A 25,894-nucleotide genomic window follows, 5' to 3' on the forward strand; every position below is an offset into this window, starting at 1 on the left:
CACTCGCCCTTTGGCTGGGCCGTTCATCCTGTGAGAACGCCCTTCCCTCCCTTTCTCCCTGCCCACGGATGGAAGCGTGTTCCCCCGGGCTGGGCGATCCCAGGGAGCCTTCTGCGGAGCCGAGAGCCCTTACTCGCCTGCCTTTCTCGGGAGCGGCGGGCACCAGGCTAAGTTCCACGCCAATAAAGCCTTGTGGAATCTGACTTGAGCGGGCGGTGGAGGCACTTTTGGTCTTTATCTCGTCGCGGGGCAAGCCTGGAAGGGCAAGACCCTGGTCTTTGGATGCCTATCCTGTTCCGCTTTTACAGGTCATTATTTGAGCCCCAGAATCAGAATGATGGAGAACACATGTACAGACGTACCCTCATCATCTGCTCCTGCACGTAGATGCCTGGAGTACACCCATGCACATGCTGCTGTCGCCTCCACCCCCATCGTGTCCCAGTCACGGCCTTTGGGACACAGGGCCTGTCAATCATTGTCCAGGCCCTGGCCTTGGTCCTGGTCAAAGAGATCTGCGAAATACAAAGGAGCTAAAGGTTCTGACAAGTCCTGCAGGAAAGAGCCCATTTAATTTTGTTTAATTGGTGTATCTCAAACTCGTTCCACCAGATGGTTCCTTTGCATCATGTAATGTCAGGCCCTGCCCCACTCCCTTCCCCTACCCAAGGGGCATGTGTTGAGAAGCAAACTTAACCTGTACAGCCTGGAAACTTGGGCTCCCTCCCAGTGTTTCCTTCCCTACTCCCTGCCTGCGCGGCCATAAGCCAGTCCCTTCTCCTCTGTGAGCCTCAGTCTCCACAGCTGAACATGGTAACAGTCATCCCACCTTGTATTCGCTCTTGCAAAGTACAGGTGAGCCCAGGAAAGTGAGCATTTCAAAAATGGTTGAATGTGAGTCACATGCTACCTTTCTTTCTCCACCTTTTTCATGCCTTTGTTCCCTGAGTCAGAACACTTGGGAGTGGGCCAGCCTGGGCCTCGGCATTGAGGACAGTACTCTTTGAGGGAGGAGCTCTTGTTTGGGAGTTCCCCAGTGGCCTCCCCCCAGTGCTGGCAACATGGGCCTGGCCCTGACATCATCATGGAGCCCAGGAACTGTAGTGTGACCCTGTCCGCATATCCCTGCCGCTCCTACACCATGGTACCACCAGCCTGAAATGTCACCATTGGATCCACCAGTGGGAGGATTAAGCCCTCCCTGTCATCTCCACCCCTGTCATTTCTCAGCCCCACAGCCCCTCTAGGAGTAACGGAATGGAGAGTGGTGGGGAGATGGGGTGGGGTTGGGGGCTCTGGTCAGGAGGGCTTCAGTCAGGGAACTGAAGACCTTGCTCAAAATTCTTCCCCCTCTGAACTTGTTTCCTTGGGTCAGAGAGAGGCAGCAGGATGTCTTCTAGGTGACCAGAGGGCACATTAGACAGACATGGATGGGTATCTGCTACTGCCCGGAAGGGGCCCACCATCACAGACCTGGCATTCTGGAAAGTGGGTGGGTGAATGTGGAGCAGTTCAGTGGTTACCTGCCTGGACTCTGGAACCAGACGTCCCAGGTTCTAATCCTATCTTGGTCACTTACCTACCAGGCACATAAAGTGAGATAAAACCCCTGTGCCTCAGTGTCCCCATCTGCACATTGGGGGTAAGAATATCTACCTCCTAGAAGAGTGGAAGAGTGCTGGACACAGAGGGGTCCTTGCAACATCAGATCTGACTCTCGTATGGCAACTTTAACCTCATGCTCACCTCTGCATGCTCTGTCCAGACACTGTCTTTGCATATGTACAGATTCTTTCAAGAATTGACCAGTGTATCACCCTGAACAACCTGCTTCCCCCTTCCCCCAGCAGGGTATGGTGCCCCCTGTGATGTTCCAGAACTGCTGAGTTCTCTTCTGACCTAAGTAAGCCCTGATCAGCCAGACCGGGGAGCCTCGTTGGGCTGGGCTGGGTATGACCAACTCCGTGCCCCCAGCATTCCCGGGCACAGGGGAGCTCTTTGTAGAAAGGAAGATGCCTATATGGTGCCACGTTTGGGACCTTGAAATGAGTTCGATCTCTGCTTCTCTTCCTCCCTGGCCTCCCTCAGGCTTGAGTCAGGAGCTTTCCATGGGCTCTCACAGAGTTGGGGGCTTTCCTCATCACACCGTCCATTACCCTAGGTGCCACTGTTTGGTCATTTCATACTAAGCCCAGGGACATAAAGTTATGCGCACACAGAGGTGTGGGGTGGGGCGGGGAGGGGAGGGGAGGGCATTTTGCAAGGACTGGTGCAAGTATCATCAGCTCCCCTGTACGCTGCATTCTGGACTGATTTCCTGACTCAGTTCTGTTCATAGGGATCCTGCCCCCCTCACCTCCGAGAAGCCCTCCCAGGCCTGCCAAAGACCAGCGTTTGCCAATGCCCCCGCCCTGATTCTGCGGAGCACCTGCGGTTTGAGAGCTCGGAGTCGCAGACCAGAGAAGGTCTCAGCAGCTGCCTGGGATCGATGCATGAAGAGATTCCAGGGCGGTGGTGGAAGAAGTGCCCAACGCCTGAGATGACCCAGCGGAGGAAGAACCCGGCCGCCTTCGGTTTGCCAAGACTACAAGTCCCAGGAATCTGAGCGTCAGGCCCTCTGCCTTCTTCTCAGAACCACGTTTCCCAGCAGCTATCGGGAACCTCACGCCAGTCCTCTCGAAAGCCCCGCCCCCTCCTCCCACGTGAGGCTCGCTTACCTTTCGCAGAAAGCATGACAGGTAGGAACTTGGCCCTCTCCAATGAGAGCTCACACCCTTTCTCCCCGGGCCTCGCTCCAAGGTGCTTTGGGAAATGTAGTCCCGGCACGAGTCAACGGGAAATAAAATCCGAAGTCGAAGTCTTAACATTCATTTAGGCTTAGACTATAACCAGTGCTCAGGCCTTTACAAGAGTTTTTTAAAAATACGGGTGAATTTCCACGGATAATTGTATATTGATAATAGGTGTCTTTTATTTATTTTTAAAGATTTTATTTATTTATTTGACACACAGAGAGAGAGAGAGAGCACAGGTGGGGGGGGAGGCAGGCTGAGGGAGAGGGAGAGGCAGGCTCCCCGCTGAGCAGGGAGCCCGACGTGGGTCTCGATCCCAGGACCCTGGGAACTTGACCTGAGGGGAAGGCAGCCGCTTAACCAACTGAGCCACCCAGGTGCCCCAGTAATAAGCGTCTTTTAAAACATAAGTGCATAGAAAATAAGAGAATGCATAGAAAATGGTTAAGAACTAGTTCTCAAAATTTGAGTATCTTGACTATGTACTGAATTACAACATAAAATATGTTATAAAAATTCTTCCTTGGCCTCGAAAAAAAATTTCTAAATACTGGTCCAAACTAATTTAGTTTCTTAAAACACACACACACACACACCTTTTTGTTTAGAAATAATCTCAAGCTTACAGATAACCTGCCCAAATACAGATAGTATCTACCCAGATTTATCTATTGTGAACAATTTACCCCATTGCTTTGGCTTTATCATTATTTATCTATCCATCCACCCATCCATCCATTCATCACCCACCCATCCATCCTAACCCAATTACCAGGAATAAATTAAAGTCAGGTTTACTGACCAATTGCAGGGAAGGAGACCACATCCCAAAAGAGAAGCTGTGATCAACTAAGAGGATTTGGGGGAAGAGAAGAATTTGGTGAAATTTAAGTGAAACTGGTTTGGTAGCTTCAGAGCAAAGCAGGAATGTGTATAAATGAGTCAACAGTTACGGACTGCAAAGTGGACTCAGGATCCTGTTTCCTTGGAAACTACAAAGTTAAGATAAACGTGGCATGCTATGCCCAGAAACTCTATATAAAGCTCTGCATCAGGGCTGGAAATTGAGGCTCCTTGTCTGTGTCAAAGTGACGTAGATCTTCTAGGAAGAGTGGGCTAAATTTCATTCTTATGGATATACTTTCAAACAACAAAGTTTCGAAAGCCTATGATTTTAGAGAACAAACTTTCTCAGTAAGATAACAGTAGTTGCTCACAAAGGGGGTGGTTAGGACCCTTTACAGCTGCCGCATATCCCTGGGAGAAATGCTTCCCGTTAACTCGGCAGCTGGCCTTATCTGTGTTTATAGATAAACGGTGGGCAAATTTTTACAGTCCGAGCTAGTTTTTGTTTCTCAATACATCATATATTTTCTGAAGCATGTGTTAGTTACACACATCATCGCCCTTTACCCCTGAATACTTCAGTGTGTATTTCCTAGGCACAGAGATACTCTTTTACTTATCCACGGTAATCAACCTCAATAAATGTAACACGCACTTAATTCTTTTTATCTAATCTCCTCGTGGTCTCTCAGTTTCATCAGTGGGCTCAGATGCTCTCTCTCACAGCACTTTCCCCTGCCAGTTCAGGATCTAGTCTGGGCTCAGGTATTGCATTTTGTTGTCATGTCTCCTTGAATCTGGAACATTTCCATATTTATGATATTGACATTTTGGAAGAACAACCCCCACCTTTTTTCTTTTTTAAATAGAAGTTCGTCACTTGAATTTGTCTGACGTTTCCTCATGATGATTCTGTTCGGGTTATACATTCTCCACCAGAATATACGAGGTGAAGTGTGTCCTTCCTCCTTATGGCAAGTTGAGGGAAGCGCGCAGAGCATAGAATGATTTCTTTTGTTTTAGGTCATGTTTCTGTCCTCAGTGGTTCGCTTTGAACATGACCCCCTCCTGGCTTTGACAGGCTTTTCTGCGCCAGCCCTGTGTTCTTTATTCATTCATTTGAACAACCTCTCCTCTGCTCCAGCCCCAAGCTACCAAGTCCTCCTAAAATGCCAGCTTCTGTCATTCCAGCAGCAAGTTGCTTTTTTCCAAAGCACAGGTGGTTGTGTGAGCCGGGCCAGATGGCGTGTGAGCTTGGGTTTTGCAAGTTCCGGCAGGAGGCAAGTAACCTTCCCTTCTCAGTCTATTTCCACCTACTCCAAATGCAACTGGACTTCGGGTTCTGACCCTAAGCTGTGACGGCTCCTGGCAGCCTTCCGGGCCGGGAGCCAGAGCTGGGGTGGATTTGGAGGACAGAAGTGGCAGGAAGTAGAACACCAGCTCGGCCTTTAAAACAATCTTTTGGGCGATTTTGTAATAGTGGGTACCTGTAAAGTAATATATGTGTGAGGACTGAGGGATAAGGAGACCACCCGTTAATTCACTGCTCGATTTAATACTAGGACGTTGTTATTTACTACTCTTTCCCTGTGCTGTCCTCATGCCCAACTGTAACCACTGTCCTGAATCATGTTTATCCTTCCTCAATTTCCATGATTACCTCAGCACATAGGTAGCACATAGGTGTCCCTAAACAATTTCATTTTCCTTGTTTTTTGAGCTTTGTAGCAATGACACGGAGCTGCCATAACGAAGTACCAAAGACAGGGTAGCTTAAACAACAGAAATTTTATTTCTCACAGTTCTGGAAGCTAGAAGTTGAAGATGCACCTGTCAGCAGGTTGGTTCCTTTTGAGGCTTCTCTCCTTGGCTTGCAGATGGCTGCCTCTTCTCTGTGTCCTCACATGGTCTTCTGTCTGTGCTCAGGCATTCCTGGTGTCTCTCTGTGTGTCCAAATGTCCTCTATAAGGACATCAATCAGCTTGGATTAGGGCCCACTCTAAGGGCTTCATTTTAAAGACCTTATTTCAAAATACAGTCACATTCTAAGGTACTGGGGTTAGGGCTTCGACATATGAATCCGTGGAGAGGGGCAAAATCTAGCCCATTACCGTATCTTACTATATGTAGCTACAGATGTAGCTAGCTTTTTTTCTTTAAGATTTTATTTTTTAATCTCTATGCTCAGTGTGGGGTTCAAACTTACAACCCCTAGCGCCCCGTTTTCTTTTTTTTTTTTTTATAAGAGCTGTTTTAGGTTGACAACAAAGTTGAGAGGAATGGGGGCACCTGGCTGGCTCGGGTGGTTAAGTGTCTGCCTTTGGCTCAGGTCATGATCTCAGGGTCCTGGGATCAAGCCCTGTGGGGGCAGGGTTCCTGCTCAGCGGGAAGTCTACTTCTCCCTCTCCCTCTGTGATCTCTCTTAAATAAATAAATAAAACATTAAAAAAAAAAGTTGAGAGGAAGGTAGGGAGATTTCCCATATACCCCCACTCCCACACATGCATAGCCTCCCCCGTCATCAACATCCCCCACTAGAATGGGTACATTTGCCACAATTAATGAATCTACACATCATCACCTCTCAAAGTTTACCTGAATATTCATTCTTAGTGGTGTACATTCAGTGGGTTTGGACAAATGTATAATGACATGTCTCCACCATTATAGTATCGTACAGTCGCTTAAGAAATCCTTCCCTGCCCCCAGGGGTGAAAGGTATTCTCTTTCATTCTTAAAGTTTTCCCTTCCACATGAAAGTCTTCAATCCACCTGAAGCTGATTTTTGTGAGGTGTGATGTAGAAATCCAATTTCACTTTTTCCCCTAAGGATAACCGACGATTTCAGTAGCATTTGTTAAATAGTTATCTTTTCCTGATTCTCTGTGTTCCCTGCCCCGTCATATTTTAGTATTTGTGGGTCTTTTATGGGGCTCTCTGTCCTGCACATTGGTTAATTCGTTTAAGCCTGCATCAAGACCATCCTGTCTCAATAACTATTGCTTTGGATAACATTTCATTACAACTTTGTATAAACCCACATAGCAATTAGAAAAAGAAGTAACACTCCCTAACTCATTTTATGAGGTTACTACAATGTTAATACAAAAAAAAAAAAAAAAAAAGTCAAGGACAGGGGCACCCGGCTGGCTCAATCAGTGGAGTGTGCAACTCTTGATCTCGGGGTTGTGGGTTTGAGTCCCACATTGCGTGTAGAGATTACTTAAAAAAATAACATCTGAAAAAAATAACATCTGAAAAAATCAAGAACAGCATAAACAAGGAAAACCACAGTTTATTTCTCTCATGAATAAAAAAAAATCCTAAATAAAATGTTACCATCTGATTTCATCAATTCCTTAATTCTCCACATTCATGGGTTAACAGAGGAAAACCAGATGACAATCTCCACAGATGGAGAAAAAGCATTTGATAAAAACTTGATCCAACAAACAGTTTTTTCTATAATGAGCAATCTAATGCAAACAGTGGGAAAATAAGCAATAAAGCCAATCCACAGAAACAAGAGCAAAACAAGTGACAAAAAAAGGGAGGGGGCAGAAATCAATGGAATGAAGGGGGGAGAAAAGTCTAACAAAACAAGAAGTTATCAATGATTTTGAAAAAGTTACTAAGATCGATTGACTTTTGGCCAAACCAAATAAAAAAAGAGAGGGGCTACAAATAAAATACGAACCATAAAGGGAACAGTCATAGCTAGGACTGAGACGTAAAAAGTAATTGGGGGCACCTGGCTGGCTCCGTTGGTGGAGCATGGAACTCTTGGTGTCTGGGTCACAAGTTCAAGCCCCGTGGCGTGTAGACTTTACTTAAAAATAAATGAATAAGCTTAAAAAAAGTAATTAGATGGTACATGACCAACTATGAGCCAACATTTAAAAACATAGATGAAATGGGTAAATTACTAGAAAAATATAAAATGCCAAAAATTATGCAAAAATCAAGAACTTGAGTAAACCAGTAAGTACCGAAATATACAAAGTTATAGTCAAAGATTTCCATTCTCTCTCTCTCTCTCTCAAAAAAAAAAACCCCAGGGGCACAGATGGTCTTCTAGGCGACTGATATCAAATATTCAAGAAATGCTTAATTTTTATCTTATACACATTATTCTGGAAAATAGAAATCATGTAGAATCTGTCTAGTTCATTTTTGGAAGCTAATGCAATGCTGGTTCTAAAACCAGATAAGGAACATGTACAAGAAAAGAAAATTATAGGTCCATTTCATTTGTGAATGTGGGTGCAAAAATCCTACATCGCATAATAGCCTACTAAATCCAAAACTGTATCATAATTCATCATGATCAGGTAGGATTTATCACTAATTAGCAAAGGTCGTTCAAAGTTAAAAAAAAAATTCTTTCAGTGTAATTCACTAACAGACCAAGGAAGAAAATGTAATGATTTCTATCAACGTGGAGAAATAATTTGATAAGGTTTTATATCTATTTATGATTGAAAATGAAAACACGTAGTAAACGAGGAGAAAAAAGGGATATTTTCTTAACTTTATAAAGCTTCCAGCAAATACCATAAAAATTTTGGATGCCTTCCTTCTAAGAGCAAGAATGACATTAGAATATCCTCATCATGGCTGCTGCTTAACACAGTACTGTATATAAATCCTGATTAATGGTTTATTTAAAAAGCTATAGGAACAAGTAAGAGGTATCAGCAAGGTCCTGAATTACGAGATTAACCTACTGGGGCGCCTGGCTGGCTTAGTCAGTGGAGCGCAAGACTCTTGATCTCTCAGAGTTGCGAGTTTGAGCCCCACGTTGTGTGTAGAGATTACTTAAAGAAAATAAAAAGTCTTTAAAAAGTCAAACAAAAACCCCCAAGATTAACCTACAAAAATCAATTCCATTTCTCTACACTGACAACAAACATGAAATGTAATTAAAAATACCATTCACCATCCCTCTGAAATATCTAGAAATCATCTAGGAACTAACACATAAAAGAAAATTAAGATTCTGGGCATAAGACTTTAAACCCTAATAAAGGACCCAAAGATGATCAGAATAAAAGTAGAGACACTTCTATTTGGATTATTTTAAAGTTTTTTTTTTTTGAAGATTTTATTTATTTATTTGAGAGAGAGAGAGTGAGAGAGCACAAGCAGGGGAGAGGGAGAAGCAGGCTCCCCACCGAGCAGGGAGCCTGACGTGGAGCTTGATCCCAGGACCCCAGGATCATGACCTGAGCCGAAGGCAGACACTTAACCAACTGAGACTCCAGGCGCCCCTATTTTAAAGTTTTTTTGAGATTCACATACTATACAATTCATACAACTAAAGTGGACAATTCAATGGTTCTTGGTACATTCAGATATGAGCAACCATCACCACGGTCAATTTCAGAACATTTTCACCATCACAAACAAACAAACAGACACCAAACCCGTACCTTTCAGCAATTTTCTTATCACTCCATCCACTGCCAGTCCCAAGAAACCAAGAATCTATTTTCTGACTTTACAGATTTTCCCGTTATGGATATTTCAGATGAATGGAATCATATAAATGGGTCATCTTTTGTGACTGGCTTCTTTCGCTTAGTGTGATGGTCTCAAGTTTCATCTGGGTTGTGGCATGCATGAGTACCTCATTCTTTCTTAGGGCCAAATAACATTTCATTGTATGGATATGTTGCATTTTGTTTATCATTCATCAGTTGATGGGGATATGTCGACTGTTTCCACCTTTAATGCTGCTATAAATATTCATGTCCAGGTTTTTGTGTGGTTGTGTGTTTTCATTTCTTTTGGATATCTATCTAGGAGGGGGCATTGCTGGATCTCATGGTAACTCTGACTTTTTTGAACTGCCAGCCTGTTTCCCACAGTGAGCTCCCTCCAGCAGTGCGTGAGGGTTCCAGTTTCTCCTCATCCTTGCCAACACTTGCTATTATCTGACTTTTTTAATTTTAGCCATTCTCGTGGATGCGAAGTGGTACCTACCCCCTTGTGATTTCGATTTGCATTTCTTTGATGACTAATGATGCCAATATTTTCATGTGCTTTTTTTTGGCCATTTGTGTATCTCCTTTGGTCAACATCTATTCAGATCTCTTGTCCATTCAAAAATGGTGTGACTTGTATTTTTGATATTGAGTTGTAAGAGTTCTTTACATATTTAATTGTTTTTTTGGTTGTTGCTTTGGGGCTTACCATATACATTTTAATTGACTGGAATCAGGTTCCTATTTATACTAGCTTAATTCCAGTGAGATAGAGAATTGCTACTCCGGTAGAGCTCTATTCTCTTTTCTCTCTTTCTGTGGTATTATTGTCATACACAATAATATTACAAAGCCAACAATAATTATTATTACTACTTTACCATCCATAGTCATTTCCTTAGCTTTCCTCTACCACCTTCTTTGTGTTGACATTGGCAAATATTTTACATCTCTATATGTTATAGGCCAATGATACATTATATGTATATTATTTTATACAATTGATTTTAAAATCAGTTAAGAGAATAATGGAGAAGAACTATGCATTAATACTGTCTTTTAAAATTATATAATTAGGGTGCCTGGGTGGCATCTGCCTTCCCCTCAGGTCATGATCCCAGGGTCCTGGGATCGAGTCCCACATCAGGCTCCCTGCTCAGTGGGGCGTCTGCTTCTCCCTCTCTCTCTGCTCCTCCTTCCCGCTTGTCACTCTCTCTCTCTCTCTCTCTCAGGTAAATAAAAACATATATATTTAAAAAATAAAATAAAATAAAATTACATAATTACCAGGGCACCTGGCTGGTTCAGTTGGTGGAGACTGTGACTCTGGATCTCGGGGTCATGATTTTGAGCCTCATGTTGGGTGTAGAGATTACTAAAAATAAAATCTTTAGAAAATAAAATAAGGGGCTCCTGGGTGGCTCAGTCGTTAAGCGTCTGCCTTCAGCTCAGGTCATGATCCCAGGGTCCTAGGATCGAGCCCTGTATCGGGATCCCTGCTCCGCGGGAAGCCTGCTTCTCCCTCTCCCACTCCCCCTGCTTGTGTTCCCTCTCTGGCTCTGTCTCTCTCTGTCAAATAAATAAATAAAATCTCTAATAAAATAAAATGATATAATTACCCTAACTAGTTTCCCCTGTGGATTTGCATGACCATCTGGAATTACCTTGCCTTCTGCCTGAAGAACTTCCTTTAGTGTTTCTTGTAAGTCAGGTCTGCTAGCAATAGATTCTCTCAGTTTTTGTTTATCTAGGAATGTCTTTATTTTACCTTCACTTTTGAAAGATTAGCTTTGCTGGCTATAAGATTCTTGGTTGCCACTGTTATTCTTTGAGGGGTGCCTGACTGGCTCAGTGAGTAGAGCACGTGACTCTTGATCTCCAGGTTGTGAGTTTGAGCCCCACATTGGGGGTAGAGATTACTTAAAAAAAAATAAAACCTTGGGGCGCTTGGGTGGCTCAGTCGGTTAAGTGTGGACTCTTGGTTTCAGCTCAGGTCATGATCTCAGGGTCCTGGGATTGAGCCCTGCATTGGGCTCTATGCTCAGCACAGAGTCTGCTAAAGTTTCTTTCTCCCTCTCCACTGCCACCCTGGCCCAGCTCATGTGCGCGCGCGCTCTCTCTCTCTTAAATAAAGAAATACATCTTAAAAATAAAATAAAATCTTTAAACAACAAAAAGAAAGATTTTTCTCCATGCCTTTATTCTTCCTAGGGGACTGGCAGGGTCAGAGGAAGTGTAGTGAGTTGTGTTGCCAGACGGTGCCATAGGGCACCCAGCGGGGCATTTCCCATGCTTCCTCAGGGCGACCACGAGGTCAGTGTCTTCCACCTCCTCGCCCTCCCCCCAGAACGGAGGAATCCCTATGAAGTTTTAATTTGTATTGATTTTCTAATGAATGCGGTTAAGTAGTCTTTCAGGAGACTCTGGTTTTAGAGCCGGCTTGAGCTTTCTCCTCAGGGAGATGGTGGTCTTTGGTTGGGAAGAGCCCTGCATGGTTGGTAGGGTGGCTTTGAGACCCAGAGGGAGCACAGCTTCTTGGCATCGCCAAGGGAAGGAATCAGCATTCCCTTGGGCAGCCTCCATGAGAGAGGCTTGTGGAGGATGCCCCAAGCCTCGGATTTTAGGGACTGAAAATCTCTCTTTAATAAAATTTCTATGAAAACCCAAGAAGGTGATTCACACCTTCATTCATCAAATATATATATTCATCAAGTTCACAGGCCTTGATGGTGTCCTGTGCACCAGGTCCTGTCCAGAGCTTCATAAACATATGGACACCCCAAATCGGCATCTCGACCCTACCAGAGTGGTATTACAATTATGCCTATTCTACAGATGAGGAAGCTGGAGGTTCAGAGAGGTAAAGTCACTTACCAATGGTCACAGAGAGCGTAAGTGGCAGTCGGGGCTTGAAAAGACTGACCCTACTAATCCATTCAGTCATGATTATTGAGAGCCGGTGAGCTGAACGGCATGGTTCTAGGCTCTAGAGGTAGAGAGGGGAAGGAGATACTGATCCCTACTTTGGAGAGGGACATTCAAGGGAGAGGGCCTGACATTTGAGGGGAGGGGGCTAATATTCCAAAGGGAGGAACTGACATCCCAGAAGGAGGTGCGAACATCCCAGGGGGAGGGTCTGACATTCTGGGGGAGGAGCTTATGTCCCAAGGGGAGGGGCCCACATACCCTATCCTCCAGAGCCTACAGCCTCCTCCTCACAATACTCTGTCCCTTCAAGTATTGATTGAGCCCACGGTACAAATAAATCTCTGCCATCCTCTGGAATCCCTGCCAGAACAGGGCCTCTGCCCTCACGGAGCTCACAGCCTAGGGAAGACGGTCCTGAACAGAAAGATCCTGCAGAAAGATACTTACCTCCCAGGCAGGAGGGAGGCAATTACTCGATCTTAATCACTACCTCTGTTTCTCTCAGCAAGGAGAGAGGGGAGGCGGCGCCCCCAATCTGGCCTGGTTTGAGATGTTCCCAGCCGTGGGAGACAGACAGACTGTCATCAAATGTCGGAAAATAGCTGTCATGAGACTCCTCACTCCCTGACACTTGACACCTTTCCCTTCCCGGCGCCTGAAGCCTTCCTTCCGTGGCTGCAAAGTCGTAGGTACTGTTCCTTGTTGACTTAGCACCAAATGCTTCCTAATCCTCATGTATCCCTGCTGGGGTAGAGACTGAATTGCTCGGGGTCCCAGTCAGGGTCAGAATGTCAGGGTCCGGGTCCAAACTCAGCACGGTGGTGGGAGTCCAGAGCCCACACCCTTCCCTATACACATGATCAGCTGTGCTATGGGACTCCTGGTTCCCCTTCTTGTCCACGTGGAATCAGATGAAGAGGGGGACAAGGTGACAGCCTTACACCTTTGTCTGTTTCATTCGCTTCTGGGTCCTTCACTCCTGAGATGCGGTCTGTCGTGAATGACGTGCTGCCCCACCCTCTGGGGCTCGCATTGACCCAGACCTGGGCTTACTCAGTGTTAATGATTCATTTCTTTGAAAATGGGGACTTCCCACATGCCTCCTCCTGTGGTGGGTGATGCTGGGGACCCCAGAGGAGTCAAACCAGGACCCTGATCTCAAAGAGGCTGCAGGCTGGCCAAGAGATGGATTTGGTCAGTGAGCTATCAAGTTGGTTACGGCTGTGACAGAACAGGGACCAGCTGTGAGGGGTGGGGTGGGAGCTTGAGAGATGGAGTTGAGGGCTTTCATGGGCCCTGGTGGAAGACCAGGCTGGGGGGCACTGGGGAGCCATGGGAGGTGTGTGAGCAGGGGAGGGGTCGAGTCAACACTGAATGTAGAGAAGTCCCTCTGGCGTCCCCTGGGGGATGGAGAGAGGCCAGGAGAATGTGGGCATGGGGGTCCTGGGGGAGAGGAGAAGGCCTGAGTAAGGGCCAGGCCATAGAGATGGAGGGGAGAGAGTGGAGGGAAGGAGAGGCTAGTAGTAGGCTCTGATCCAGCACACCTTCCCTTGCCTCACCTCCCAGTCCGGCAGAGCATGGCTCCCACTCCCTCCTCTACACCGACACTAACCGCCCACCCTGTTTGCTGCAGCCTGGCCACGCCCTCCAGGCTTCTCCTGCGGCCATCCTGGGTCCAGAGCCCCCCTTCTTCCTGCTGCCTGCCCTCAACTCCCTACCCCCTGTCCTTCCGGAGGCAAACTCATTGACCTTGAAACTGTGTGACCTTCAGAGCGCCTCCATTTGCTGGTCTGTAAAATGGGTATGTTCATTCCTAATGGCTGCTGTAACCAATACCTATAGAGGTTTGAAACCACACGAATTTATCCTGCAGTTCTGGGGGTCCTAAATGGGAGTCACTGGGTTCAGGAAGAGAGTCCATTTCCTTTCCTTCTCTGGCTTCTAGAGGTTGCCCTGTTTGGTGGCTCGTGGGCCTTCATGCATCTTCAAAGCCAGCAGGGTCAGTCTCTCGGCCCCCCGCTCTTCTGCCTTCCTCTCCTACTTCCCAGTGACGGCATGGGCCCACCTGGACAATCCAGGGTCCTCTCCTCATTTTGACAAACAGCCTTAATTCCATCTGTGACCGAACTACCCTTTGCCACGGACTAGAACGTAGACCCAGGTCCCGGGGATTACGGCGTGGACATCTTTGAGGCCAGTGATCCAGGGGGCTGGCCCTTCTACCAGGACACCTGCAGCCCCCGCACTGAGTCAGCTGGTGTCTGGCTTTGGGGTGCTGCTGGGGGTGCTGAGCACCTTTCACAGCCGGGTGAGGGCCAGGCTGCAGCTGGCAAGACTGATGGGGAGGCCCCAGCTGCTGGGGGTGCCGTGGGCCATGGGGGGGCATGTCGTTTCCCTGCTGGGTTCCCTTCCACCTGCTGTTTCTGCTGGGGCTGGTGGGGAGATGGGGGAGCCCAGGCTGGACATGGTGGAGGTGTGGGTGCTGCTCAGACCGCTGGAGCTCACCCTGGGTGGGGGTGGGGGGACGGGCAGTGGCTCTTCCAACCCTCTGCATCCCCCCCCCGGGGGGGGGCAGGCCTCCAGGCAGGGGCTGTGCCAGGCCCTCTGGTTCTGCCAAGGGAGAGAGTCTGTGACGGACACGGACACCGTGAGAGGTCCAGCCGTCCTGGGAGGACCTGAAGGGAGACAGTATGGGGGAGTGCGAAGGGCGAAGGAGGTCCTATCTCCTCCGACTCTGGAGAATATGAGGCGTGGAGATTCAGCAAGAGATGGCTAGGAGAATGGGGAGGCAGAGCGAGAGAGGTGGAGAGAGAGGGGCAGAGAGGCAGAGAGAAGGACAGGGATGGGGGGAGACGGAGAAGACCCTGAGAGAGTGGGACAGAGACCCTGAGAGACCCGGGGGGGGGGCAGGGACACAGAGACCCCCGAGAAATGGGGTGAAATGGAAGGAGAAGGGGAGGGGATGCACGCAGGTGCATGGGACTGCATAGACACGGGCAGCTAATGGCAGCCAAGGCAGGGAGGGGAGGCGAGAGGCAGGTCAGGCTGCTGGGAGGGATCAAGTGGAAGAGGAGACAGAAAAAGATATGGAGACAAAGACCCAGTGAGAGGCAGGAACATGAAGAGCTCTAGCGAAAGACCGAAATAGCACCAGAATCCGGCTGAAGGAGCGCGCTCGGGGGAGACAGACGGACAGGGAGACAGACACCATGGAGAGAGGGCCAGAGGGCCGGGGGCCTGCGTGTAAAGGTGGGACTGTGGACATAGTGGAGGAATTTGGGAATGAGAGGGACCACCCATCCTGATTATCCTGGGACCGAGCGTTTCCTGAGATCCGCGGCTTTGGGGGCTCAGACTGGAAAGTCCCATGCAGCCCAGGACACCTTGGTCCCCTAGGTGGAGCGGGGCAGCCCTGGGCCACGGGCTTTTCCGGCTCAGCCAGCCGGTTGTTGGGTATCATTCACTCCCTCCGCATCTTCTCTTGCTGCCCTGGGAAATGCGCCTCCCCACCACCCTTCCATTGCCCCCTGCTCTGGGAAGAAACTACTTTGTCTGCTTTCTTTGGTTTCCAAACTCCCAAATGTTTCTAAACTAGAGGTTAAATTTTGCTCCACGTTCTGAGTCTTTTGATGTATCCACAGAGCTGCCTCAGATATAAATGCACTAAGCTCCAAGGGGAGGGGGGGGGAGGAATCCATCTCTTCTTGTCTTCAGAAAACACATTACAGAGATGCCTCTGACCCTGGCGGCACATCAGAATCTCCGGGGGAGCTTTTAAAAATCCAATCGATGTCCAGGCCCCATCCCCAGGCGTCGTGGTTTAAGTGGTCCAGGGTGGAGCTGGGCTCTGGGAGTTTCAAAAGCTCCCCAGGGATCCCCAGGGGCAGCGGGCTGAGCCCCATCCCTCAGAAGTGCCTGTGGTTGTGGAAATGCAACCTTAATAGCTCCCAGGGGACCCAGAACCCCAGCACTAAGTGGTTGAAAACCCTGGGGCGGGGGAGGGGGACACGCAAAGACCGACTTCTTCGTCTATATTTGGTTGTTCCACAAGCATTAACAGCCAAGACCCAAGCTGGGGGTCCCTTAGGAGTCAGATCCTATTCTGGGCACCCCACTCTTAAGCTCCCGGTCACAGCCTGGAAGGATGGGAGGGGAGAGCAGGCAGCCACACTCAGAGCAGAAGGGGTTTTAGGAAGCCTTCTAGAGGAAGCCTACACAGAGCAGAACGGAGGTGGGAAAGGGCACTCCAGGCAGAGAGCACAGCATGTATTTGCAAAGATACTGGGGAGTGGCATTTTTTACTATCTCTGAGTTATATGTGGTTAAGGATATACGGCGGGGGGGGGGGGGGGGCGGGGGCGGGCGGGATGTGCGTAGGATGTAGGTGAGATGGAAAAGAAGAGAATAAAGACTAGAGGGCGTCAGGTCGTACACAGCCTCCAAGGCCAGGCTGAGGGGCTGGGTCTCTGGGGGAGGGGCGGGGCCACGAGCCGGGGGCCACAGGAAGGCTGCAAGCGGGGAGGGACAGGGTCAGCTCTGGTTGTAGAAGGACCCCTGAGAGAGCTGGAGGAGAGAGACAGGAAGCAAGGCGAAGGTCCAGGGGGAGAGAAACCCTGCGAGCGGGGGAGGAAAGGTCTCCGAATTCTGGTTTGCGAAGCCGAGTTCCCTCCCAGAGCGGGGCGGACTAACTTCTAGCTGGGAAAATGGTCCAACACCTCCTCCGTGTGGTCACTCATAGTTTTGCAATCAGGGCCTCTAAATCAGGACGCTTTTGAGAATTAAAGAGGACGCTATTACCAATGATGTTGGAACAACTGGCCCAAAGTGTTTGCAATCCGCGAGGCAAAATCGTAGTGAAGCTATAAATCCGTTCCGAATCAAAATTTGCTAGGCCTTTCCTGGGAAACCCAGGATGTTCCATCACCCTATTCAGGAGCTGCCTTTTCAGATGTTGAGTCGAAATGAAATTGTTCATCCGATGAGAAGGTGGATGAAGCTCAACCAAAGGCTGGAGTGTCATCCAGGGCATTTCAACTACTGGGGGTGAAGTCAGGGAGTAGGGAGGAGGAGGTTAGTGAGGAAGCTGGTAACAGACCGTCTGTCTTCCATAGGAAAGGGCATTGACAGTGGGTATTGAAGGTTGAATAGGAGTTTTCTAAGAAAAGAGAAAGATGTGTTGATAGAATATAACAATGAAGATGATAACTACAGACTTTTTGCAGCTGACAATTTCCATCCGTGTCTTTGATCTCAAGTTTTTCTGGCTGTGGTCACCTGGGCCCGCTGAACAAAGATTTTCACCTTTGTCAGACTGAGAAGAAAACCAGGGTTCAGAGAGAAGAAATATATCTGAAGTACACAGCAGTCTGTGTTGATACCAGGTGAATCAGCCCTGCTCTCTCCCCTCTCTGTGCTTTTTTATTTTTAAAGATTTTACTTATTTGAGAGAGAGAGAGAGAGAGAGAGCAGAGGGGAGGGGCAGAGGGAGAGGGAGAAGCAGACTCCTCTCTGAGCAGGCAGCCTGTTGTGTTGTGGGACTCCATCCCAGGACCTTGGGATCCTGACCTGAGCCAAAGGTAGATGCTTAACCGACTGAGCCACCCAGGCGCCGCTCCCCTCTGTGCCTTTGCACCCGGAGTTCAAATGTCCTTCCTCCTCTCTAACTGCTCCTGAAAGACTCCTGCTCATCCCTCAAAACCCAGCTCCCCCTGTCTCAAAGGAGAGACTCCAGGCCTCTAGCCCCTCCTTCGTCAGACCCAGGAGACTGGACTCCCGGCCCCTCCTCCTTCAGCCAGGATGGAACGGGATGTGCGGATTCAGTCCATTTATTTGGTCTCAGAGGCCAGAGTCATGATCCAGGGCAGAATCCTTTTGGATTAGGCATCCCTGTGTCTTCTCATTGCTGAGCCTAAGGGAGGAAGACACAAAGATACACAGAGGCATGGGAGAGGAGGAGAGGCTAAGTGGATAAAGTGGGGGCCAAAAAAGAGAGAGATTCAGCCCGCCACCCTTACCCTCTTCCCACTCACCTTGTTGAAGAAGTAGATGGAGGCAAGGATGGTGAATACAGCCATGGCCAGGGTTACATTCTGTGGGGAGCAGTCAGAGGTTAGGGCCCACTCCCTGCCCTCCCTCCCTCCTTCTCCCTTCCCTCCCTCCCCCTGCCAGACCCCTCCTCACTTCCTGAAAGTTCATGGCCATGGTCTTGAACTCCGTGCTTGCTTGAGCTCCTTCCTTTCCTGGACTCTGAACCAGAGAGGACAGATCAGCCACTAGAACCTAAGCGGGGTTGCCTGGGAGACCAGAATGGTGGCCGTGGTGACGAGAGAAAGGCATTCTGGGTAGAGGGGACACAGAGCAGATGCTTGAGGGAGAGGGGGACCGGGATGCAGAATGGTACATGCAGTATCTTAACTTGGGCGTGGGACATTTGAGATTGCAGAATCCAGATCTCCAACACTCTGCTCAGGAGTTGGGTCCCCCCATCCCACCCCCAGGGTGCTGGGGAGCCAGGGGAGGCTGTGAATAGGGGAGGCCCCGAGTCGGCTCTGGGCGTCAGTGTCTTGGAGCAGGGAGGAGGCTGGAAGCCGGGAGGTGGCCCCGGGAAAACAGACACAATGTTGAGAGGAACCGCAGCTGGACTGGGGACTCCAGTGAGTCTTGTCACCAGTGCTGGGGGTGGGGGTGGCGGCACCTTTCTACCCGTGGACCACAGGCACAGGGACAGCGCCAGAGACCCCAACCGCCACCCCCCCGGGGGGGGGGGGTCCCTGCCTTTCGCACCACCAGCCTTCCCACTAGCATTACAGGCATCTGACTCTTTTTGTCCTTTACGCCTTTAGAACTAACTTCTCGGTTACCAGAAACACAGAGGCTAAAGAAACAAGTACCGTCGAAGGTCACTATCCACAGGTCCCATTTTTGTGAATTCGCCTCTTCGCTAAATTCTCTGTAATCCCAAAATGCATACCCGTTGCTCTCCTGCGGGCATTCGTGGACATGCGCAGAACGATTAAAATTTTGAGTTGCTGGATGCACACGTGTTCCCAGCTGAGGCTCTGACGAGGTGACACTCTGCCCTTTGAACTCATTAATCCTCAAAGCAGTTCTCTGAGGTTGCACTCGTTCCCGTTTTATGGATTGGATGAGTGAGGAGGCACAGAGAGGTGCGGTAACTTGCCCACAGTTGCACGGCTTGTAAACGGTGACGTTAGGGGTTTGAACCCAGCCAAGCCGAATCCAGGGTCTGGGTGTTCAACCCCTGGGCCATGCTGGCTGGGGCCAGATGTGGGTGGCGCCGGAAGAAGGCGACATCTCCAGGAAGCTCAAGAGAGCTTCAGAGAGCTCCAACATTTGAGGGGTGAGAATAGAAAAAGACAGACTTGGGTTGTGGGGAGAGAGGAGAAAGTAGAGAAAGTGTCTCGAATGTGGGGCTGGGGGTCTCTGCCCCCTTTTGCACCCAGGTTAAGGGCCCCTGGTTCAAATCCCAGCTTTGCCACTCACTGCCTGTGTTCCCTCAGGCAAATTATGGACCCTGCTGTGCCTCAGTTTCCCCATCTGCACGACGGGGACGGTGAGAACCGTATCAACCCCTGCCAGGGGTACAGTGAAGATAGAACAGGTTACTCCACTGGCTAATCCAAAGCTGGCAAAGGCCCTGGGGGAGCCGGATCCCAGGAGGCCACCTTGGCTCCTGGGGCAGGCATGCTGGGACCTGCTTTTCTGGGGGTGCTGAGGCAAGGGTAATGAGCAGCTGGGGCTGCGGCACAGACAGTGGGCTGAGCTCAGCGTCTGGGCTGTGTGGACATGGCCAGGCCAGGGTTTGGGGGCCTCCCCGCTGGACTTCTCCTGCTCCTGCTGCTGCTGCCGCCGCCGCCCCGGGCCCTGACCGAAGGACCCCTGGCGTTTGTGGCTGTGGTGAGGTGTCCCCTGCCCTGGCCTGGCCCCCGTCCTCTCCCCAGCCAGCCCTGACCTGGTCCCGTCCCCAGGTGTTCCGCCACGGCGACCGGGCCCCGCTGGCCTCCTACCCCACCGACCCACACAAGGAGGCCGTCACCACCCTGTGGCCAAGGGGCCTGGGCCAGCTGACTGGGGTGAGAAGCCGGGGTTCGGGTGAGGAGTGGGCGGGGTGGGGAGGGGTCTGCTGAGGCTTTCTCTGTCCTCAGGAGGGGGTCCGCCAGCAGCTGGAGCTGGGACGCTTCCTGAGGAGCCGCTACGAGGCCTTTCTGAGCCCGGAGTACCGGCGGGAGGAGGTACTGCCAACAAGATGACCCTCGCCTGGCCCGCTGAGCTCTCACCTCTGACCTCCCCTGACTCCAACACTCACTGTGGGCCTCCACCTCTGGCCTTAGACCCGCAATAACCTGACCTGCACCCCGTATCTGATCCCTGACCTCCAAACCATCGACTCACTCACGCTGACCTCTTACCGCATCTCAACTCGAGTCCCATGCTTCACCTCTGACCTCGGGGCTCCATCCACTCTGACTGTATTTTCTGGCCTCCACCTCTGTCCTCTGACGCCCACCAACTCCTACCAGACCTTCTGAACTCTGGTTTCTGACTCCAAAACTTGACTGATTCTGACTTTGACCCTCACTGGTTCAATGTGCCCTCCTGAGCTCCGGTCTTTGATCTCTACCCGTCAGCAAACCTGAATCCTCTTTCCTACGTCCTCCTGTGTCTTTTGACTTCCTCCAGGTAGGATCATTCCTCCTGACCTCCAGCCTCTGATCCCTGACAGACATGTACTGAATTCTGGTCCCGCGCCCTTCCACCTTCCTTCTAAACTTGGACTCCAACAGTTCTGAACTCGAGCAATTCTGATCTTCCTTTCTTTCAGTGACGCAACTGACCCCTTTAATCCCACACGTTCACCCAAATTCTGACCTCCATCCCCACTGCTCAATGACCTTGACCTCTGACCCTCGACTCCACCTTCCAACACTGAAGACCAGACACTCCACCTCGCTCTGGGTTCTGACTCCCAGCACCTGCCCTTCAGCCCCCGAACTGAACCTGAAGCTTTTGGCTCGCTGCTGCGGCGGGCCTGAGCCGACATTGGTCTCCCCCGCCACGGCAGGTGTATGTTCGAAGCACTGACTTTGACCGCACGCTGGAGAGTGCTCAGGCCAACCTCGCAGGGCTATTCCCTGAGGCTGCCCCGGGGCGCCCAGAGGCTGCCTGGAGGCCCATCCCTGTGCACACGGTGCCCGTCACCGAGGACAAGGTCAGGAGGCTGGACAGACGCAGGGGGTGGGAGGGATGGAGAGAGACAGAGACCCCTAGGTGGAGGGAGCCGGTGGTTGGGAGAGGCTGTGCGGACCCCGGCAGCCTATGCTGGCTGGGAGCCGTGAGACCGTCCCTGCGTCAGAGCTGTCCGGCTTGGGTGAGCCGCCATCCCTGTGCTGTGCAGCCAGATTTGGGAGGGACCACATATTTTGAAGAGAGAGATTTGGACGAGGGCTCCACAGCCCCAACTCCCCGCGCTGTGACTGTGGGGTCCCAGTCCCGCTGTCCTCTCTGAGCCTCAGTTTCTCCCAGCTGCTGAGGTTCCCCACGCGCAGCTGTCCCCGATACCATGAGCTGCTGCGAGAGGCCACGGAGGCTGCCGAGTACCAGACCGCGCTGGAGGGCTGGACAGTGAGCGGGGGCCGGCGGGGCGGCCCACGGGAGGGCGTGGGGGGGGGGGGCAAGGCGGGGCAGGGAGGGGTGAGGAGGCCCATCAGACTCACCCAGCCCCGGTGCATCCAGGACTTCCTGACTCACCTGGAGAACTACACGGGGCTGTCGCTGGTCGGGGAGCCGCTCCGCAGGGCGTGGAAGGTTCTAGACACACTGATGTGCCAGGTGAGCCCCCGCCCCAGCCACCCAGCCCAGTGATTAAGGGCACCTGGATTCAAATCCCAGCTTTGCTGCTCACTACCTGTGTTCCCTCAGGCAAGTCACTTAACCCTTGGTGCCTCAGTTTGCCCATCTGCACGGTGGGGATAGCAAAACCCGTTACAACACCCTTTGGGGTTTCTGTGAAGATCAAAACGGGTTAATCCACGTGATGTGCTTAGAACAGTGCCTGGCACACAGTGAGGTCTGCAGGAAGGCTTGAGGCTACGTGTTTGTCATTCCTCCTCTGTTAGTTCTCTTGTGGGAAGAGCTCCCAAACCCCAAAATTGAGGAGCCGGTGCTGACCTGAATCGGCGTGATGCTCTTCAGATAGATAGTCTTTGCTTACTCCCTTCCATGAGAATTATCCTAGTTGCACGGTGGGAATTAGCAGTGTGTGTGATCAAGAGGGTTGCCCAACCCCCACTGGATGTGTTCTGAGGGAGATGGTATTGCCACCATGGGAACCTTCTAGATTCCAAAACATCTGAAGTTTGAAACACCTCTGGCTCCGTGCATGAGGGCTCCTGGGTTGTGGGGTGATGGTCATTATTCTTGTTGATTAATGATTGCTATTGGCCATGACTTCCGGACCAGACCCAGCCCATGAGGGGTTCGGAAGAGGGGTGGGAGAGAGGACTGCAGCTCAGGGGGACAGCACAGGCACTGGGAAGGCCTGAGGGGACGTGACGAGCTCAGGATATCCCAGTCACTTTGTCTTCTCTCCCTGTCTCTCTCCAGCAAGCCCATGGTCTTCCCCTCCCATCCTGGGCCTCCCCGAACGTCCTACGGACACTAGCCCAGATCTCCGCTTTGGATATTGGGGCCCACGTGGGTCCACCCCGGGCAGCCGAGAAGGCCCAGCTGACAGGGGGTGAGGTGTGGGGCTGGGAGGCTGGGAGGCCAAAGCACCTTCCTCTGGGGGATTCTCAGCACTCTGTTCTTGCCCTCTCAGGGATCCTGCTGGATGCCATCCTTGCCAACTTCTCTCGGGTCCAGCGCCTGGGGCTGCCCCTCAAGATGGTTATGTACTCAGCTGTGAGTCTTTGGGAAGGGAGGCAGTGCCACGTGGGCACAGGGATGAGGGGGATGGCAGATGGCAATGTGGGTGAGGAAGAGCTGGTGGGTGGTGTCAGTGGAACTTCAGCCCACTGCCCTGGGTAACTCATATCTCCAAACCATACTCTCAGACCATATCACTAGAGGTACGCAGTCTGGAACGAGGGAGGTGATGGTGTTATAAGAGAATTTAGCTCTTCTGGAAGGACAAGCTGTTTAACTGAGCTGCCTGATCATATTTTTGCATCTCTTTGACCAATGTTCATTAAAGGATCCCCTGTAACTGGTGGAACTGCCTCCAGGATGAGCCGATTTGCGGGTGGGGGTTAGTTCTAAGAGATCTGAGGGACATGTGGGAGGAAGCCAGATGTACAAATCTAGAGTTCAGGAGAGAGGGGACATCAAGAGAAGAGCCGTGGCTCAGCCCTGGGATCCACCTGCAGCACGACAGCACTCTGCTGGCCCTCCAGGGAGCCCTGGGTCTCTATGACGGGCACACCCCACCGTATGCAGCCTGCCTCGGCTTTGAATTCCGGAGGCGCCTCGGGGACCCGGACGAAGATGCAGGGTAAGGAGGGGGTGACGCCCGGGAATGGGCAGAACAGAACTGTCTCAGAGATGGGGTTCCGGGCGGAGGGGGATTTGCGTGGGATGGCACGAGGAGGTTGACAAGGTAGGACTCAGGAGCCCAGTGCCTCCCGTTTGGCTGCTCCCCTCCAGGTTTAAGTCAGTGGCGGGGGAGGCGAGGAGGGGCCCGGGTGCCACCACCTCCTGTCTTCCCCCAGGAATGTCACCATCTCCCTTTTCTACCGCAACGACTCCACCGGCCTGCCCCTGCCCCTCAGCCTTCCCGGGTGCCCACGCGCCTGCCCGCTAGGCCGCTTCCGCCAGCTCACCGCCCCGGCCCGGCCTCCGGCTCACGGGGTCCCCTGCCACGGCTCCCCTGAGCCTGCCACCCCTGCAGGTGACGGCCACTGGCACTGGGGTGGGAGTGTGGGGAGGCCCAGGTCCCGAGACTCACACTCCCGTGTTCTCCCTGCAGCCACTGTGGTGCCCCTGCTGGCCGGGGCTGTGGCAGTGCTGGCAGTGCTCAGCACGGGGCTGGGCCTGCTGGCCTGGAGACCCAGCTGCCTGCGGGCCTGGGGGGGGCCCGTGTGAGCTGGGAGCCCGGCCACCCCCCCCCCCCCCCACAGCGGGCACTGCATCCCAACACGTCTGCTCCCCCCGCGGCTTTGGCTTCCGTGACTTACTGCGTGCGCCTGTTCTGGGGAATTGAGGGGGTGCGCCCCGGCCGGGAAGCGGCAGGCCGTCGTGCGCGCTCCTGCGTGTCGGCGTCCGTGTGCGCACGGGCGTGCGTGAAGGGCGGTTTGTGTACACGTACGTGGCACGTGTGCATACACGTGTGCTTCCTGGGTTCTGCGCACACGGGTGCACGCAGGCTGTCGGCACATACATGCACGCACCCACCCAGTATCTCCGTGCATGCTGGTCAGTGTGGGGGTGCGCCTGCACGTGGGGGTGCTGTGTACTCACGCACAGCTCTGCACACGCATGGGGGCATATGGTACGTCAGTACCCGTGGGGACATGCGTCTGTAGGTACAGCACACGCGGTGCGCGCATCTGCTCAGGGAGCCCCTCCACAGGTCACACACTCTGTGGAGACCTGCCTCCTGGGAGTCACTCTGGCTTTGGGGACCCTTGCAGACCCTCAGTGCAGTAGACTGGCGTCACCATTTTCTCCACCCTCCGTGTGCAGTGGGGTGGGTCAGGCCCGCCGTGTATACGGACAGAGCCAGACTCCCAATTCATCAGACCCCACAACCCTTGCCATGAAGCTCCTGAAAGCCGGCAGTGCAGGCGGGACTGGGAATACCGCTCAGGGCTTCCAGCACAGCACTGGCTCCGACCCGCTTGGGGGTGGTCTGCGGCAGCACCCACTGGCTGCCACGTGCCTATTTAAGTGAAGCAAAGTGGAGAACTCAGGTCCCAGCTGCACTGGCCGCAGTTCAAGGACTCTGGTCACACATGGCTGGCAGCTGCCGCGCTGCTCAGAGGTAGATAGGGCCTCTGTCATCACAAGCATAGCTCGGGGCAGCACTGGAGACTAAGGAAAGCCACTGCACACCTAGTAACAGCAGCTTCTGTTCATGGTGTTCCTGCACTTAACTGCTCATCCCGGGGGGGAGGTGCCACCTCCCCACCACATACCAAGCACTGAATGGCCCAAATCTGGGGCACCAGCCCCCTCCTGGCCATACCAAATGTGTGGCACTGATGGTCATGCCTCGGTCATCAGCTGCATGAATGGACACAGGACTACGATCAGTGGCGAGGCTGGTGTGCAGCTGCCCAATAGAATAGGGTAGCGGGGGGTGATCAGAGGTGAGGGGGACAGGCTTATAGACAGAAGCCACTCCTAGCCACCAGATGCCCAAACTTCCACCTGTGGGGAGTAAGGTGCCAGGGCCCTTGGACAGGGGCCAGCAGCCCTGTCAGCACAGCTCAGAAAAGCTTGGGACCTCCCGTCATGCCCATCCCTGGCTGGGGACCGGGCTCTCAGAACTTCCACACCACCCTGCCCATCATTGTCCCTGGAGGCATGGAGCCATCACAGGGCCTCAGAAAGTGTCATGCACTTCGGGGGGGGGGGGGGGGGGGCGGGGAGGAGAAGCATCTTCTTGCTTAGAGATTCAGACCCAAAGTTGTAGCAGGTTCCCCTACCCTGTTTTGAGTGGCCCCAATAGGAGCCCAGCCTTCCCAGCATACTAGGATGGCCCCAGGAGATGGGAGACTTCCCTGGGGCCATGGTGCATGACCCTTACCCTTACCCCAGGAGGGTTTTGGATTCACACCAGGACCGCACCACAACCCCAAGCAGACACCACAGTCCACACACAGC

General features: G+C 51.8%; 1 protein-coding gene and 1 long non-coding RNA gene across 12 annotated transcripts; one reads left to right on the plus strand and one right to left on the minus strand.

Moving 5' to 3' along the window:
• Positions 1 to 17,861: 17,861 nt before the first annotated feature.
• LOC113935407 lies at positions 17,862 to 18,360 on the minus strand. The gene is made up of 3 exons (XR_003524034.1): positions 18,233 to 18,360; positions 18,082 to 18,141; positions 17,862 to 17,960 (listed from the first exon to the last, which is right to left on the minus strand). It is a non-coding gene; the product is annotated as an uncharacterized LOC113935407 (long non-coding RNA).
• A 45-nt stretch (positions 18,361 to 18,405) lies between these two features.
• ACP4 (acid phosphatase 4) lies at positions 18,406 to 24,212 on the plus strand. 11 transcript variants are annotated; one of them, XM_027617307.2, is made up of 12 exons: positions 18,406 to 18,448; positions 18,895 to 18,950; positions 20,041 to 20,145; positions 20,218 to 20,304; positions 21,135 to 21,281; positions 21,596 to 21,694; positions 21,806 to 21,901; positions 22,676 to 22,808; positions 22,890 to 22,972; positions 23,437 to 23,561; positions 23,779 to 23,957; positions 24,036 to 24,212. In XM_027617307.2, the coding sequence occupies exons 1-12, from the start codon at positions 18,439 to 18,441 to the stop codon at positions 24,149 to 24,151; spliced, it is 1,236 nt and encodes a 411-aa protein (XP_027473108.1). In that variant the 5' UTR covers positions 18,406 to 18,438; the 3' UTR covers positions 24,152 to 24,212. The 11 variants fall into 11 exon arrangements, with proteins under 11 accessions (XP_027473108.1, XP_027473106.1, XP_027473111.1 ...); XM_027617305.2 differs by having other exon boundaries at positions 23,779 to 24,212; XM_027617310.2 differs by lacking the exon at positions 20,041 to 20,145 and having other exon boundaries at positions 18,406 to 18,705; positions 18,895 to 18,964; positions 21,586 to 21,694; positions 23,779 to 24,212.
• Positions 24,213 to 25,894: the final 1,682 nt, after the last annotated feature.

Source organism: Zalophus californianus, chromosome 17, assembly GCF_009762305.2.
Source record: "Zalophus californianus isolate mZalCal1 chromosome 17, mZalCal1.pri.v2, whole genome shotgun sequence".
NCBI classification, from domain to species: Eukaryota; Metazoa; Chordata; class Mammalia; order Carnivora; family Otariidae; genus Zalophus; species Zalophus californianus.